Source organism: Arachis stenosperma, chromosome 8 (assembly GCF_014773155.1).
Source record: "Arachis stenosperma cultivar V10309 chromosome 8, arast.V10309.gnm1.PFL2, whole genome shotgun sequence".
Lineage (NCBI taxonomy): Eukaryota > Viridiplantae > Streptophyta > Magnoliopsida > Fabales > Fabaceae > Arachis > Arachis stenosperma.
Window position 1 is genome coordinate 37,398,489 of NC_080384.1, and position 12,765 is coordinate 37,411,253.

The 12,765-nt window shown below is 36.1% G+C and overlaps 1 protein-coding gene across 1 annotated transcript; it reads right to left on the reverse strand.

Moving 5' to 3' along the window:
• Positions 1-5,427: 5,427 nt before the first annotated feature.
• Positions 5,428-7,762, reverse strand: LOC130945928 (uric acid degradation bifunctional protein TTL-like). The gene is made up of 5 exons (XM_057874616.1): positions 7,744-7,762; positions 7,323-7,540; positions 7,112-7,213; positions 5,717-5,810; positions 5,428-5,618 (listed from the first exon to the last, which is right to left on the reverse strand). The coding sequence occupies exons 1-5, from the start codon at positions 7,760-7,762 to the stop codon at positions 5,428-5,430; spliced, it is 624 nt and encodes a 207-aa protein (XP_057730599.1).
• Between the last annotated feature and the right edge of the window lie 5,003 nt (positions 7,763-12,765).

Sequence of the window (12,765 nt, forward strand, 5' to 3'; positions counted from 1 at the left end):
TTGTGAACTATATTGTTCAATATAAACCTTTTTTTATGAAGCATGAAAAAAGCAAATAATAATAAGTTTTAATATAAGAGTAGCTAACAGCATGCCACAAGTTATTTATCGTCGATAAACAAAAGGTAACTGATGACAGAAGTGCTGAAAACTAGTTTTCAAAAATAATCCTGGTAATAGTGGATCCCACTTAAAAAACGTCGAAAACCGTTAGAATTATCGATGAAATTGACAAAAAAAATCTGACGATATAACGTCGTCGATAAACTGGTTATCAACGGATTTAATATTTTTGGTGTTAATTATTATTGAAAAAATCTGACGATAAGCATTGTAGAATATTCAATCTTAAGGTGTTGATACTGATGGATAAAAATAATGTTGGTGCTAATTTTTGCATTTCATTCCTTGATTACCATCAAAATTTTTTGTTGATAATTCTGTCGATAATATTTTATGATGAATATTGATTTAAAAATAGCGGAACACGTAACGTTGAATTTATTCGACGCAAAATTCGATAGTAACATATATTTTAATTAAAAATAAATTTTATTTAATATTTTTATCTATAATTATTATAATTATAACCTGTTTAAAATTAAATATACATTAATAAAAATTAAATATTTCGTTAAAATAAAAACACTATAATGTAATAAAGTAATTTCATAAAAAAAAACTATACACTAATTAAAATACTAGATCTTATGGGTCCTCGTAATCGCACTACGGCACTTGCGCTGAATAGTGGCGGTTTACTTGCCGATTTGCGGCGGTTTTAAACTGCCGCTAAACAGGTTGCCAGCGACAGGTCATCCGCAGCGCATAAAGGTGCGGGCATAACATTTTGCGGCGGTTTCCAGCAACCGCTGGCATAACCGCCGCAAAACAGGTATTTGTGTCGTTTCGTTTTGCGGCGGTTTTAAACCGCCGCGATGTTGTCTTGAGTGATTTCACGCATGCTTTTGCGGCAAAACCTGAACCGCCGCAATCCTCACTACGTTATTTTAAAAACTATTTGCGGCGGTTTGGACCCGCCGCTATTTGCAGTGAGAGATTTTTAATGCATTTTATTTGCGGCGGTTTTAAACCGCCGCTATTCATAGCATTTGTTTTATAATATAAAATCATATAAAACATTTATTTTACGATCCAGATTTTTTTTTTAATTCAAAGAATATTATCCTTATTTAATATTATTAATTTTTCTTATTACATCATAATTTTTTTTAGGTTTTATTTTTAATTTGAAGCGTCTTATATTTTTTTATATTAAAATTCTGCACTATTCTTAAAAACGCATGAATATTAAACTACGAAATAAACCAACGTGTTTATTTTAATATAAATAAATTAATTCAATATTCACCCAAAAAGGTAAAGTACTTAGCTAATAATTTAAAATGCATAGTTATTAAAAAAAACATATATTGAAAAAAAATATCACATATATCCTAATTTCTAATTCCCGCCATGTTCATTCAGAGAATTCATCCGTGCAGCGATGTCTGGTGGCAGCTCTCCACCTTGCTGTTGGACCAGATAACTCAGCACACTTTCGATTGCCTGCCTCTTCGATTTCTCTGCTGCCAATCCATCCTCCACTGCTTGCCTCTTCGTTTTCTCTGCTGCCAATTCATCCTCCATTGCTTTCCTTTTCAATTTTTCAGTCGTCACCTCTGTCTGTAGTTCACACAACATCCTTTGGGCCTCTTCTACTTGAGCTCTATCCACCGGCGGCTGCGAACTCGGACGGAATAGTTGACTTGGTGTCGGCCCGTGTCCTATGCCACGCACTCTACCTGGGTGCTCCTTACCGAGAGCTTGAGCAAGGGAATCATTTTCTGACAATATTCTTGTAGATTCATCCAGCTGCTTAATCTCTATTATTTTTTCCTGCAGGCATAAATAAAATTACACAGTCACACAAGCAATATAGCATACTCTAGACATTTTAATAACTAAACCCAACATGTTACAGCATAAATGATTAAGTGTACTTACACCAATCCTCTGAGCTTCTTTGTGTAAATAGCTGCCATCAGGTCGTTTGTGCTTTAGGATCCATACTTCTCCCCTACCAACTGTCCTCCCTTGTTTTTGTGACTGTGACATTACAATTTATACCATGAATTCCACTTCTTTAAATATTTTCAATAAGTCTTTGTTGTTTTACTCTATAGATAAATCAAAACTAAATGCCAAATATGCTTGAATTCAAATCTATATTACCTCTTCTTCCCTTGTTCTAGCCAGGCTTTTAGAACCACCAGTGTGTGTGTAAAGTTGCTTCTTTCGGTTCAAAGCGTTTTGCTTGCACTTCGCCTATTAAAAATCAACAGTAAGCTTGAAATCAATAAAGTAATCTTTATAACTTTATACATATAATATATTTAATTACATTTTTATTATATGTAATATTTATTAAATTTTTTAACACTAATTAAGAAATATAAATAAGATAAAAATTAAATAATTTAAAAACAATAAATAAATAAATGGAGTACCTTTGTTGCAGGATCATTACGATAATCAATGAACCACTTCCAATGCTCTCTAGAAATTCCGGCTGGGCGGTTGTCAAGATTCTGCTCAAGTGTCATAGTTGTTTTGTAATGCTTATCATACAGCCTCCCCCTTGTATCCTTCCAGGACCTCCCCATTTGTTGCAAAAATGTTTTCTTGATTATACCACCGCTATCTTCCTGGAAGTAGAACATCTCCTGCGATGAATAAAGTCCAACTGTAAGTAATTGTAAGTTAAAAGTTTGATATGATTCAACAATGCCGAACATCTATTTTACCTTTATGCAATCATTATAAACGGTGTCTTTGCCCTGCACCTTTGCCCAACTCTTCTCACAGATAGGAAACTTGCTGTAATCAGAACCCAGCGCTCCTAAAATGCCACTCAGCATCCCAGCTCCATCACCAACTACTTGCAGCTCGTCGTTGAACCTGAGTATGACCTTGCTTCCATTGAGAGACCGCTCCATAGCCTCCCTCACACTCATTTTAGCTTGCTTGACTATTCCATTAGAATCTATAAATGGAAAAAAATTAAATTCATGTCTACAATGTGCACAACATGTGAGAAACATAACAATATCATTAGCTAATCAATTAAAAAGTAGTATGATTTAACACTTGTTACCAATGAGTTCAACATTCCAAAACTCAATAGTCTTTCGTCCTTTGCGCTTTTCAGCATCAGAAGCAGCAAGCATCCCATCAATGTGTTCTTCAAAAGAATCTACCTCGTTCGCCTCCGGATCAATGTCCTCATTGCACGGTTCCGTCACCTGCACATCGTTAGTGGTCCATGGCTCATGTCTTGGTTCGGTCCGAGGCGGACGAAAGGGTCGGAGAGGAGCCGCTGCGACACCACCGTTAATAGGGGGCGGGGGGATGAGCCAGTCATCGTTATCGGATGGTGAGGACACAGGAGGTGCAACTGGTGGCTGTTGACGTGGTGGCTCCACCCTTGAAACTTTCGTGTACTTAGCTTTTCTTGGCATCCTAAAAAACTTGCATAAACAAATGTAGGATAACATTAATTACAAATAGACTTATATTATAATGTTAACAAGTAATGTAATTAACGCAATTGGATAATAGAAGTAACATACACGCACAAAGAGTACACATATATAATTGAACAGATATTACACTATAAGTTTGAAACTTAACCAAATTATTGGCAAATATTTCATTAGTGAGAAATATATATTTAAGCTGAAAATAAGATTCCATAAATTTTTTTTTCTGAAACATTAATTCTTGTTCCTAAATAAAACTGAGAGTTGAACAAATAACTTTAATGACATGATCAAGACTACTAGTTAAAAAAGCTCCAGTAAGTACTCTTTAAGGTTCAGAAATCACATAAAAAAGAGTTATGCAAAAAAGCAGTTATATACTACTTACAATAGAAATAATTGAACCATCAAAAGAATATGAAACATTTTATTTTTATTAAACACGCTATAATTAACATAATTGGACCATCAAAAGAATTTAAAACATTTAATTAATATTAAACACAATGTACTCTGTACTCTTTATCATTTAAAAAATTTCTATCAACACATATAAGTGTATTAATATTTGTTTCTTTCTTGTCAATTGATCCATAATCAATGACATTTAAAATTCTTTTTTTCATCTCTTTTTCAAAAAAGTTATATGTACGTATATTATAATTATGTAATTGGAACCTCTTGAAATCAGAAAATAATCCAAAAAATCATAGCTGATATTTTATATCTTTTTTTCTTATTTGTAATGAATAAGTGAGCATGCAACAAAGTGGATCAAGAGACGGAAGACAAGGAGCAACATGAAGATGGGTGAAACTGGTTACCTAAACGAGCACGATGAAGGAGGCGAAAGAGAAATTGAATGTCGATGGTGTAGAAGAGAACTCGACTACCGACGACTTTCCACAGCAAGACGACGTGTGCAGCGAAAATAAGGATTCGCGAATGGAAGAGTGGGGGTGTACGTGCGAAAAGACCAACACTAAGAGGTATAAATATTTAATTAGTTAGTTAGAGATGTGGGCCATGACTTTTTTAAAAGAATACTAATAATTCAGATTGTGTTGATTAAAATAAATTAAAATAAAGTTCACTGTGTCGTCAATATGTTCAACGTGGCTTGGATTAGCCTATTTTAAATTAAAAACATAAAACATTAATTATTTTTAAGGATCATTCGAAAACTTCACGTACAAGAAAAATTATACATTTTCTTTAACAGTTAAATTTTTACTTTGTTCTATTTCATCAATTAATTGATTACTTTAAAAGAAATAATTCCAGAGAAACTTATTAATATGTATAGTAATCAAATTGAGTGTGTATAAAAACTATGCAAAATGCGAGAAATGTTTGAAAATTATACAATAATATTCAGATTAATTTAAGAGTTAACTTTATTTGCATAGTAAAAAAACAAAAATATCTTATAAACACAAAAATTTATATATATTTATGTATATATTTTTAACGTAATAAAATATTTGTTAATCCCATCCAACGTGATTGTATGTTTGAAAACATTTTTTATATGTGACTTCATATTTTACAAAGGGAGTAAGAAGAATTATTTGGTTATGTTATATATTTGTTACCAAAAATCAATCACTAAACTAATTAAGACAAACAATATTAATATAACAAAATTGTTGTATAAATACCAATTATATATGGGTTTAATTGTTGGTCCCTGCTTTGAATTGTATGATAAAAAAATTATACTAAGTTAGTGATTCACATGAACATCGAATGTGTTGGCCTTGTTGAATTATATCAATAAGACTCAACACCTCGTCCAATAATAAATAAAACAAATAGTCTCTATTAAAAAGATTCACACTAATCCAAAACTATTAGTCTCTAAATATTATCTCAATAAATCAGACTACACATGAACTCCAATGCTCTCATTCTCCTCTGGCGTCTTATTGAGGTCGTAATTTATCATGGCAGCCGTGGGTCCGGTCGACACAACCTCGTCGGAACTGTTGCTGTGCCCGACTTCTGCTTCCATCGAGTCTTGAACTACCTCCCCTGTCTCATCTGTGTCCTCTTGAATCTTCTCTTGAGATAGTCCTGAAAGGTACGGCATACCAAAACACAATGAAGTCTGTTACACATTTTATAAAGTACATGGTCAAGCTTCTACATTCTAGAGTGCTTGTTGGACTTACGTTCCCATAGCTTAGTAAGTCCTCTTTCTATCAAAATGAATTCCTCCCGGGATGCAATATCGAGTTCAACTATGAGATTATTATCGCATCGGGCCTAAAACAGAAAAGAATGAGGATCAGAATAGTTGGACAAACCAAGAGCTAGAAAAACAGTATACATGAAGCAATCATTTCAGTTCTAAAGGGTTAGTTAGATGACTGAAAAAAATCATTGAACAATTTCACCTAATTATTATCCTGATTAAGGCATTGTTTGATTGAGGAGTAAAAGTAGGTGAAATTTTCTAAGAATGATGGCATTCATAGCTCCAACCAAACATAAAGTAAAAAGGAAAATGGGTAATCAATTTATTTCAAATAGGATATCATTAAAAGTTTATTTGGTATGTTAAAGTTAAATTGTGAAGTTTAAACCCTCAAAATCTATTATCTATAGTTTAATAACAATTTTTGTGGTTATAAAAAGGCAACTATTTACTGCTTTGAGTACATGCACTTGGCAAAGATTTAACTTAGGTACAGTTGACTCTTCAACTAGTTATTGAGAAAAAGGAAATGATTGGTTTTGTCATTGTCAAATATTTGCATTATGTATAGTTTGTCACCATTTGGAAGGGCTTGCATTTATTTGAAGAAATTAGAATCACAATTGCTAATGTAATCCTTGCTTCTTGTATCCTTTGTTTTTGAAGAACCACAGCCAACATCAAAGGAAAGACAAAAGTCTATCATGTTGGGTTCTGTTCCTTCAAATCAAGCTTTGTGACATTCTAAGTCATTTTCACACTGAAATCACATTAGACCAGAAATCTGTGAGGAACTTGAAAGAGACCCTTATCATCATCCTCTTCTTATTATCATAGTTTTATAATGATGATAATTTAGAAGCCAAAAATCATCTGATTAAAATTCTTGCATTCCTTTGATCAATGAATATATATTCTGCTTCAGTTATAATACTTAGTATACTACAGGACATGGGGAGAATACCATCACAGCACACACCATCAATTCTAGTACTTGTTTTGTCGTATTTTCAATCGATAATAGTAGAGTTCCACAAAAGGAAAAAGACTAACGCAAAAAGGTCTTCACAAGCACAAAACACTAGTATATACAAGCCTAGTCATATAGAAAATAATACACAACCACACACAATTTACTCACATTGAGACACCTATTGACCTTATTAAATCACATACGTATTTTTCTTTACTCACACAGAACAACCTTTTCAAGAATAGAACAGCAATGAATTTATCGTAAATGCCTATGCAGTGCAGAGGTATAGATATCCATGCAGGTTTGAATAAAAGGCATGTTCAGGTAATTCCTAATTAAGTATTCATACACAAAAATCAGTGCTGCTAAGTAAGTAGAAAACTGTGTTTTTACCTTCACCTCCTCGAGTATTTTATATGAATGTCCCCTATTTGTAGTTGTGAGGAATTCGAAGCCAAATTTCTTCCGGTACTTTGCTCCGAATTGATTCAGCTCCTACAAAATTGAGAGTGACAAAAATCATAGCAATAATTGGCTTTTTCTTATTGTTGCCAGTTGACGAAGTAAAATAGAAATTGAACGGTCAGCCAACGTGAAATCGTACCGAAATAAGTTCGTTAGGCGCTCGACTAATAGCTTCACCGATGTGCCTGTGTGCGGAGAATGCATCCAGCCATGATCTTATAGGCGACTTGTTGAACCATAAATCTCGAGCGAATGCAGTTGCATGATCAAGGGAAGAGAATGGAGAAGCCTCTTGTATCGAGTGGATGAAAAAGAAGCTGCTGGCGCAGACAAAGAGGTCATTCTCTTCCAATTTCCCTGCTAAGTCCCAACACAAAAAGTGTTAACCAAAGAGCTCCAAGTATACAATCAATCAAGGCATACCTCCATGTACAAAAAAATAAAAAATAAAAAAGCCATATTAAATAACATGCTAATTATACCAGATAATAAATTTCTATCATTTTTCTTATCTGCCAATAAATAAAGGTCTAAGTGTCCAACAATCAACTAGTCTATACATAGAGTAACAATGTTCATGTCCTATAGTGCTAGCTAGATACATCTATAAATCAGCAGCCTCCTCTCCATTATCATAAACATCAGTCGGGGAATCTTCTAAGTCGCCGTCCTTTGTCAACGAAAGACCTTCAACATCACATTGTGACACATCAGTCAAACTTGGTTGGAGAGAAAGTTCGACCTCACAAGGTTCATTGTATTCACCCATGTCGAATAAATCTCTCGGCTTCACATGGACTACCACACTCCAGTCCTTATCAACTTCATCATCTACATAGTATACAAGGCGAGCCTCGGATGCAAGAATGTACGGCTCATCATCTTCACGATCACCAGTGTGAATCGAATTTCTGAAGTTGACACAGGTGTGTCCCAAAAGATCTTGCTTTATGCCTCTCCCAGATGTGGTATCTGCCCAGAGGCACTTAAACAAGGGAACGGTAAATTGACCACTGTAATTCAGCTCAATGATATCTACCAATCTTCCATAATACGAGACGCCACCAACAGCAACGTTATTGTCACGAGCGCTTGCATAACTTCTAGTGTCAGAGGTGACACAAACCCCGCTATTCTGGGTTCTCATCCCTTCCTCTCTCGATAGGGTTCTAAACTTGAATCCATTTACATTGTATGCCTTAAAGTGCCTTGCTTGAATATTGGGGCCACATGCGAGCCACTGTAATTCTCTAGAGTGAAAAGCACTTCCCAATGGTATCTGACAATGAACATTTTAAGGGTTCATAGTTGAGAAACAGAAAGCAAGGTATTATCCAAACTTGAAATGGAGAAGGCATATAAAAGATTCACCTCATGCTTAAACCATTGGGCGAATTCTCTGTGGACAACTTTATCAATGTGAGCCTCGTTTCTTCTTCCAATACTTCGCAGCTGTCTCTTTTTGCTGGCCCTAAAATCACTACGCATACCAAGGGGATACAAGATCAAAGTTTTTCACTAATATTGCCTTTGGGTACAAAATGAACCAACCTGAATTAAATGCACTTACTCTAAGAAATTTTCTACAGCTGTGCAATTGACCAATACATGACGATGTGCTTGAAATCTCTCGGTTGGTGACAGATTGAAAGAAGTCGCAGCCCCTACCGCCTTGCCAATCAGAGGGAACATGCTTGTCACGTTATTAGGCCCATCTTCGCTCGGTCGATCATCAACACGCACTGGACGATTGATCCTGCTCTCAACATTGTCCAAGTATCTTGAACAGAAAGTGAGAATCTCATCGGATATGTAGCCCTCGGCAATTGATCCTTCCGGTTACGCACGTAATGCTTGAGACGACATAGGTACCTGATGAGCGGATAATTTGTACGCTTTTTGGCATTGTTTTTAGTATATTTTTGGTAGTTTTAGTTGAGTTCTTAGTATATTTTTAGTAGTTTTTAGTTAAAATTTACTTTTCTGGACTTTACTATGAGTTTGTGTGTTTTTCTGTGATTTCAGGTATTTTCTGACTGAAATTGAAGGTTCTGAGCAAAAATCTGATCCAGAGACTGAAAAGGACTGCAGATGCTGTTGGATTCTGACCTCCCTGCACTCGAAGTGGATTTTCTGGAGCTACAGAAGCCCAATTGGCGCGCTCTCAACGGCATTGGAAAGTAGACATCCTGGGCTTTCCAGCAATATATAATAGTCCATACTTTGCCCAAGATTTGATGGCCCAAACCTGCGTAGCAATCCGGCCTCAGAAATTCCAGCGTTAAACGCCGGAACTGGCATAAAACTTGGAGTTAAACGCCCAAACTGGCATAAAAGCTGGCGTTTAACTCCAGAAAAGGTCTCTACACGAAATTACTTCATTGCTCAGCCCAAGCACACACCAAGTGGGCCCGGAAGTGGATTTTTCTGTCATTTACTCATTTCTGTAAACCTTAGGATACTAGTTTACTATTTATAGGATCTTTTGACATTGTATCCGTACCTCATGACCTCATAACATTTTAGACGTTTCATTGTGTACCTTCCACAACATGAGCCTCTAAACCCCATGGTTGGGGGTGAGGAGCTCTGCTGTGTCTTGATGGATTAATGCAATTACTACTGTTTCTTATTCAATCATGCTTGCTTCCATTCTAAGATATCACTTGCTCTTAACCCGGATGAATGTGATGATCCGTGACACTCATCATATTCTCAACTATGAACATGTGACTGACAACCACCTCCGTTCTATCTTAGATTAAGTAGATATCTCTTGGGTTCTTTAATCGGAATCTTCGTGGTATAAGCTAGAACTGATGGCGGCATTCAAGAGAATCCGGAAGGTCTAAATCTTGTCTGTGGTATTCTGAGTAGGATTCAATGACTGGATGACTGTGACGTGCTTCAAACTCCTGAAGGCGGGGCGTTAGTGACAGACGCAAAAGAATCACTGGATTCTATTCCGGCCTGATTGAGAACCGACAGATGATTAGCCTATGCTGTGACAGAGCATCAGGGACGTATTTTCACTGAGAGGATGGGAGGTAGCCACTGACAATGGTGAAACCCTACATACAGCTTGCCATGGAAGGAGCCTTGCGTGTTTAATGAAGAAGACAGTAGGAAAGCAGAGATTCAGAAGATGGAGCATCTCCAAACCTCAACCTATTCTCCATTACTGCAATACAAGTAACCATTTCATGTTCTTTTGCTTTTTACAATCAATCCTGATAATTTCTGATATCCTGACTAAGATTTACAAGATAACCATAGCTTGCTTCAAGCCGACAATCTCCGTGGGATCGACCCTTGCTCACGCAAGGTATTACTTGGACGACCCAGTGCACTTGCTGGTTAGTTGTGCGGGATTGCAAAAGTGTTATTGCAATTTCGTGCACCAAGTTTTTGGCGCCGTTGCCGGGGATTGTTTGAGTTTGGACAACTGACGGCTTATCTTGTTGCTTAGATTAGGACTGTTTTAATTTTGTTGGTTTAGAGTCTTTTAGTTGAGTCTAGTTTCATATTTTAAGTTTGGTGTCAATTGCATGCTTTTGTTTTTTTTTCTTTTAATTTTCGAATTTTGCATGTTCTTAGTCCCTTTTTGGTTTATAAAAATTCTAAGTTTGGTGTCCTCTTTGTGTTTCCCTTAAAAATTTTCGAAAACTGTGTGTTTGATTTTCTAAAAATTTTAAGTTTGGTGTCTTTTTGTGTTTTCTCTTTCCTCTTTTCAAAAATCAAATCTCTTTCATAAAAATTTTTCAATCATATCTTTTTAATTGCTGTTTTCAAAATCTTTTCTTTTACTAATTGATTCAGTTCTCAATTTGCTTTAATTTCATTTCCCTTTTTGATTTTCGAATTTTTTTTATTTTATTTTATTTCATTTTAATTTTTTTTTGGATATTTCAAAAAAAAATTTAAAAATAAACAAAATTCAACCCTTTGCAATTATTATCATTTCCCTTTTGTCCATCATGGACTTAAGTGGAATTAATCAGTCCAAAAGGACTCTGGGGTCTTATGCTAACCCCATTACAGCTGCATATGGGAGTAGCATCTGTATACCCCCCATCAAAGCTAGCAGCTTTGAGCTAAACCCTCAACTCATTATCATAGTGCAGCAAAATTGTCAGTATTCTGGTCTTCCACAGGAAGAACCTACTGAGTTTCTGGCACACTTCTTACAAATCGCTGACACAGTACATGATAAAGAGGTAGATCAGGATGTCTACAGACTGTTACTGTTTCCATTTGCTGTAAAAGATCAAGCTAAAAGGTGGTTAAATAATCAACCTACAGCAAGCATAAAGACATGGAAACAGTTGTCAGATAAATTCCTGAATCATTTTTACCCTCCAAAGAGGATGACACAGCTAAGGCTGGACATCCAAGGCTTTAAACAAGAGGATAATGAATCCCTTTACAATGCCTGGGAGAGGTATAGAGGTATGCTAAGGAAATGTCCCTCTGAAATGTTTTCAGAGTGGGTACAGTTAGACATTTTCTACTATGGGCTTACAGAAAAAGCTCAGATGTCTTTAGACCACTCAGCTGGTGGATCTATACACATGAGAAAGACAATTGAAGAAGCTCAAGAGCTTATAGACACTGTTGCTAGAAACCAATACTTATATTCTAGCAATGAGTTCGTTCCAAAAGAGGAAGTCATGGCATTAGTCACTGATCCTAATCCTCAAGAACAGATGAATGAGCTTAATCAGCAATTGCTCCTGATGATAAAACAGTTAGCAGAATTTAAAGAGATGCTCCATGAAACTAAAGTTGCTAATAAGAGCATAGAACTACAGTTGAATCAAGCAAAACAGCAAATATCTAAACAAATAACAGAGGAGTGTCAAGCAGTTCAATTGAGGAGTGGGAAGACCTTGAATAACACTGCTCAAAAGAGCAAAAAGCCAAACAAGGAATAATTGACAGAGGACAACCAAACCACTGTTCAAAATCCCTCTGAGGACAGTAAGAGCCCAGAGAGGAATATTGGTGTTCAAACGCCAGAAAGGGAAGGAAAGTTGGCGTTAAACGCCCATTCCTTGCCTAGTTCTGGCGTTCAAACGCCAGAAAAGGGGACGAAGTTGGCGTTTAACGCCCAATCTTCACCCATTCCTGGCGTCCAAATGCCCAAGGAGGATCAGGCACCTGAGAGTGCTGATAATTATCCCTCTAACAAGGCTTCTTCAACCACTTCTGTAAGGAATAAACCTGCAGCATCTAAGGTTGAGGAATATCAAGCCAAGATGCCTTATCCTCAGAAACTCCGCAAAGCGGAACAGGATAAGCAATTTGCCCGCTTTGCAGACTATCTAAGGACTCTTGAAATAAAGATTCCGTTTGCAGAGGCACTTGAGCAAATACCTTCTTATGCTAAGTTCATGAAAGAGATCTTAAGTCATAAGAAGGATTGGAGAGAAACTGAAAAAGTGTTTCTCACTGAAGAATGCAGTGCAGTCATTCTGAAAAGCTTACCAGAAAAGCTTCAAGATCCTGGAAGCTTTATGATACCATGCACACTAGAAGGTGTTTGCACCAAGACAGCTCTATGTGATCTTGGAGCAAGCATC

Bases quoted from the DNA above. Each gene is read 5' to 3' on its own strand.
- LOC130945928 (XM_057874616.1), bottom strand. The intron at 5,811-7,111 runs GTAAAAACACAG...TTTCTGTTTTAG, and splicing joins AAATACTCGAGGAGGTGAAG to GCCCGATGCGATAATAATCT. The intron at 5,619-5,716 runs GTAAGTCCAACA...CGTACCTTTCAG, and splicing joins ACTTACTAAGCTATGGGAAC to GACTATCTCAAGAGAAGATT.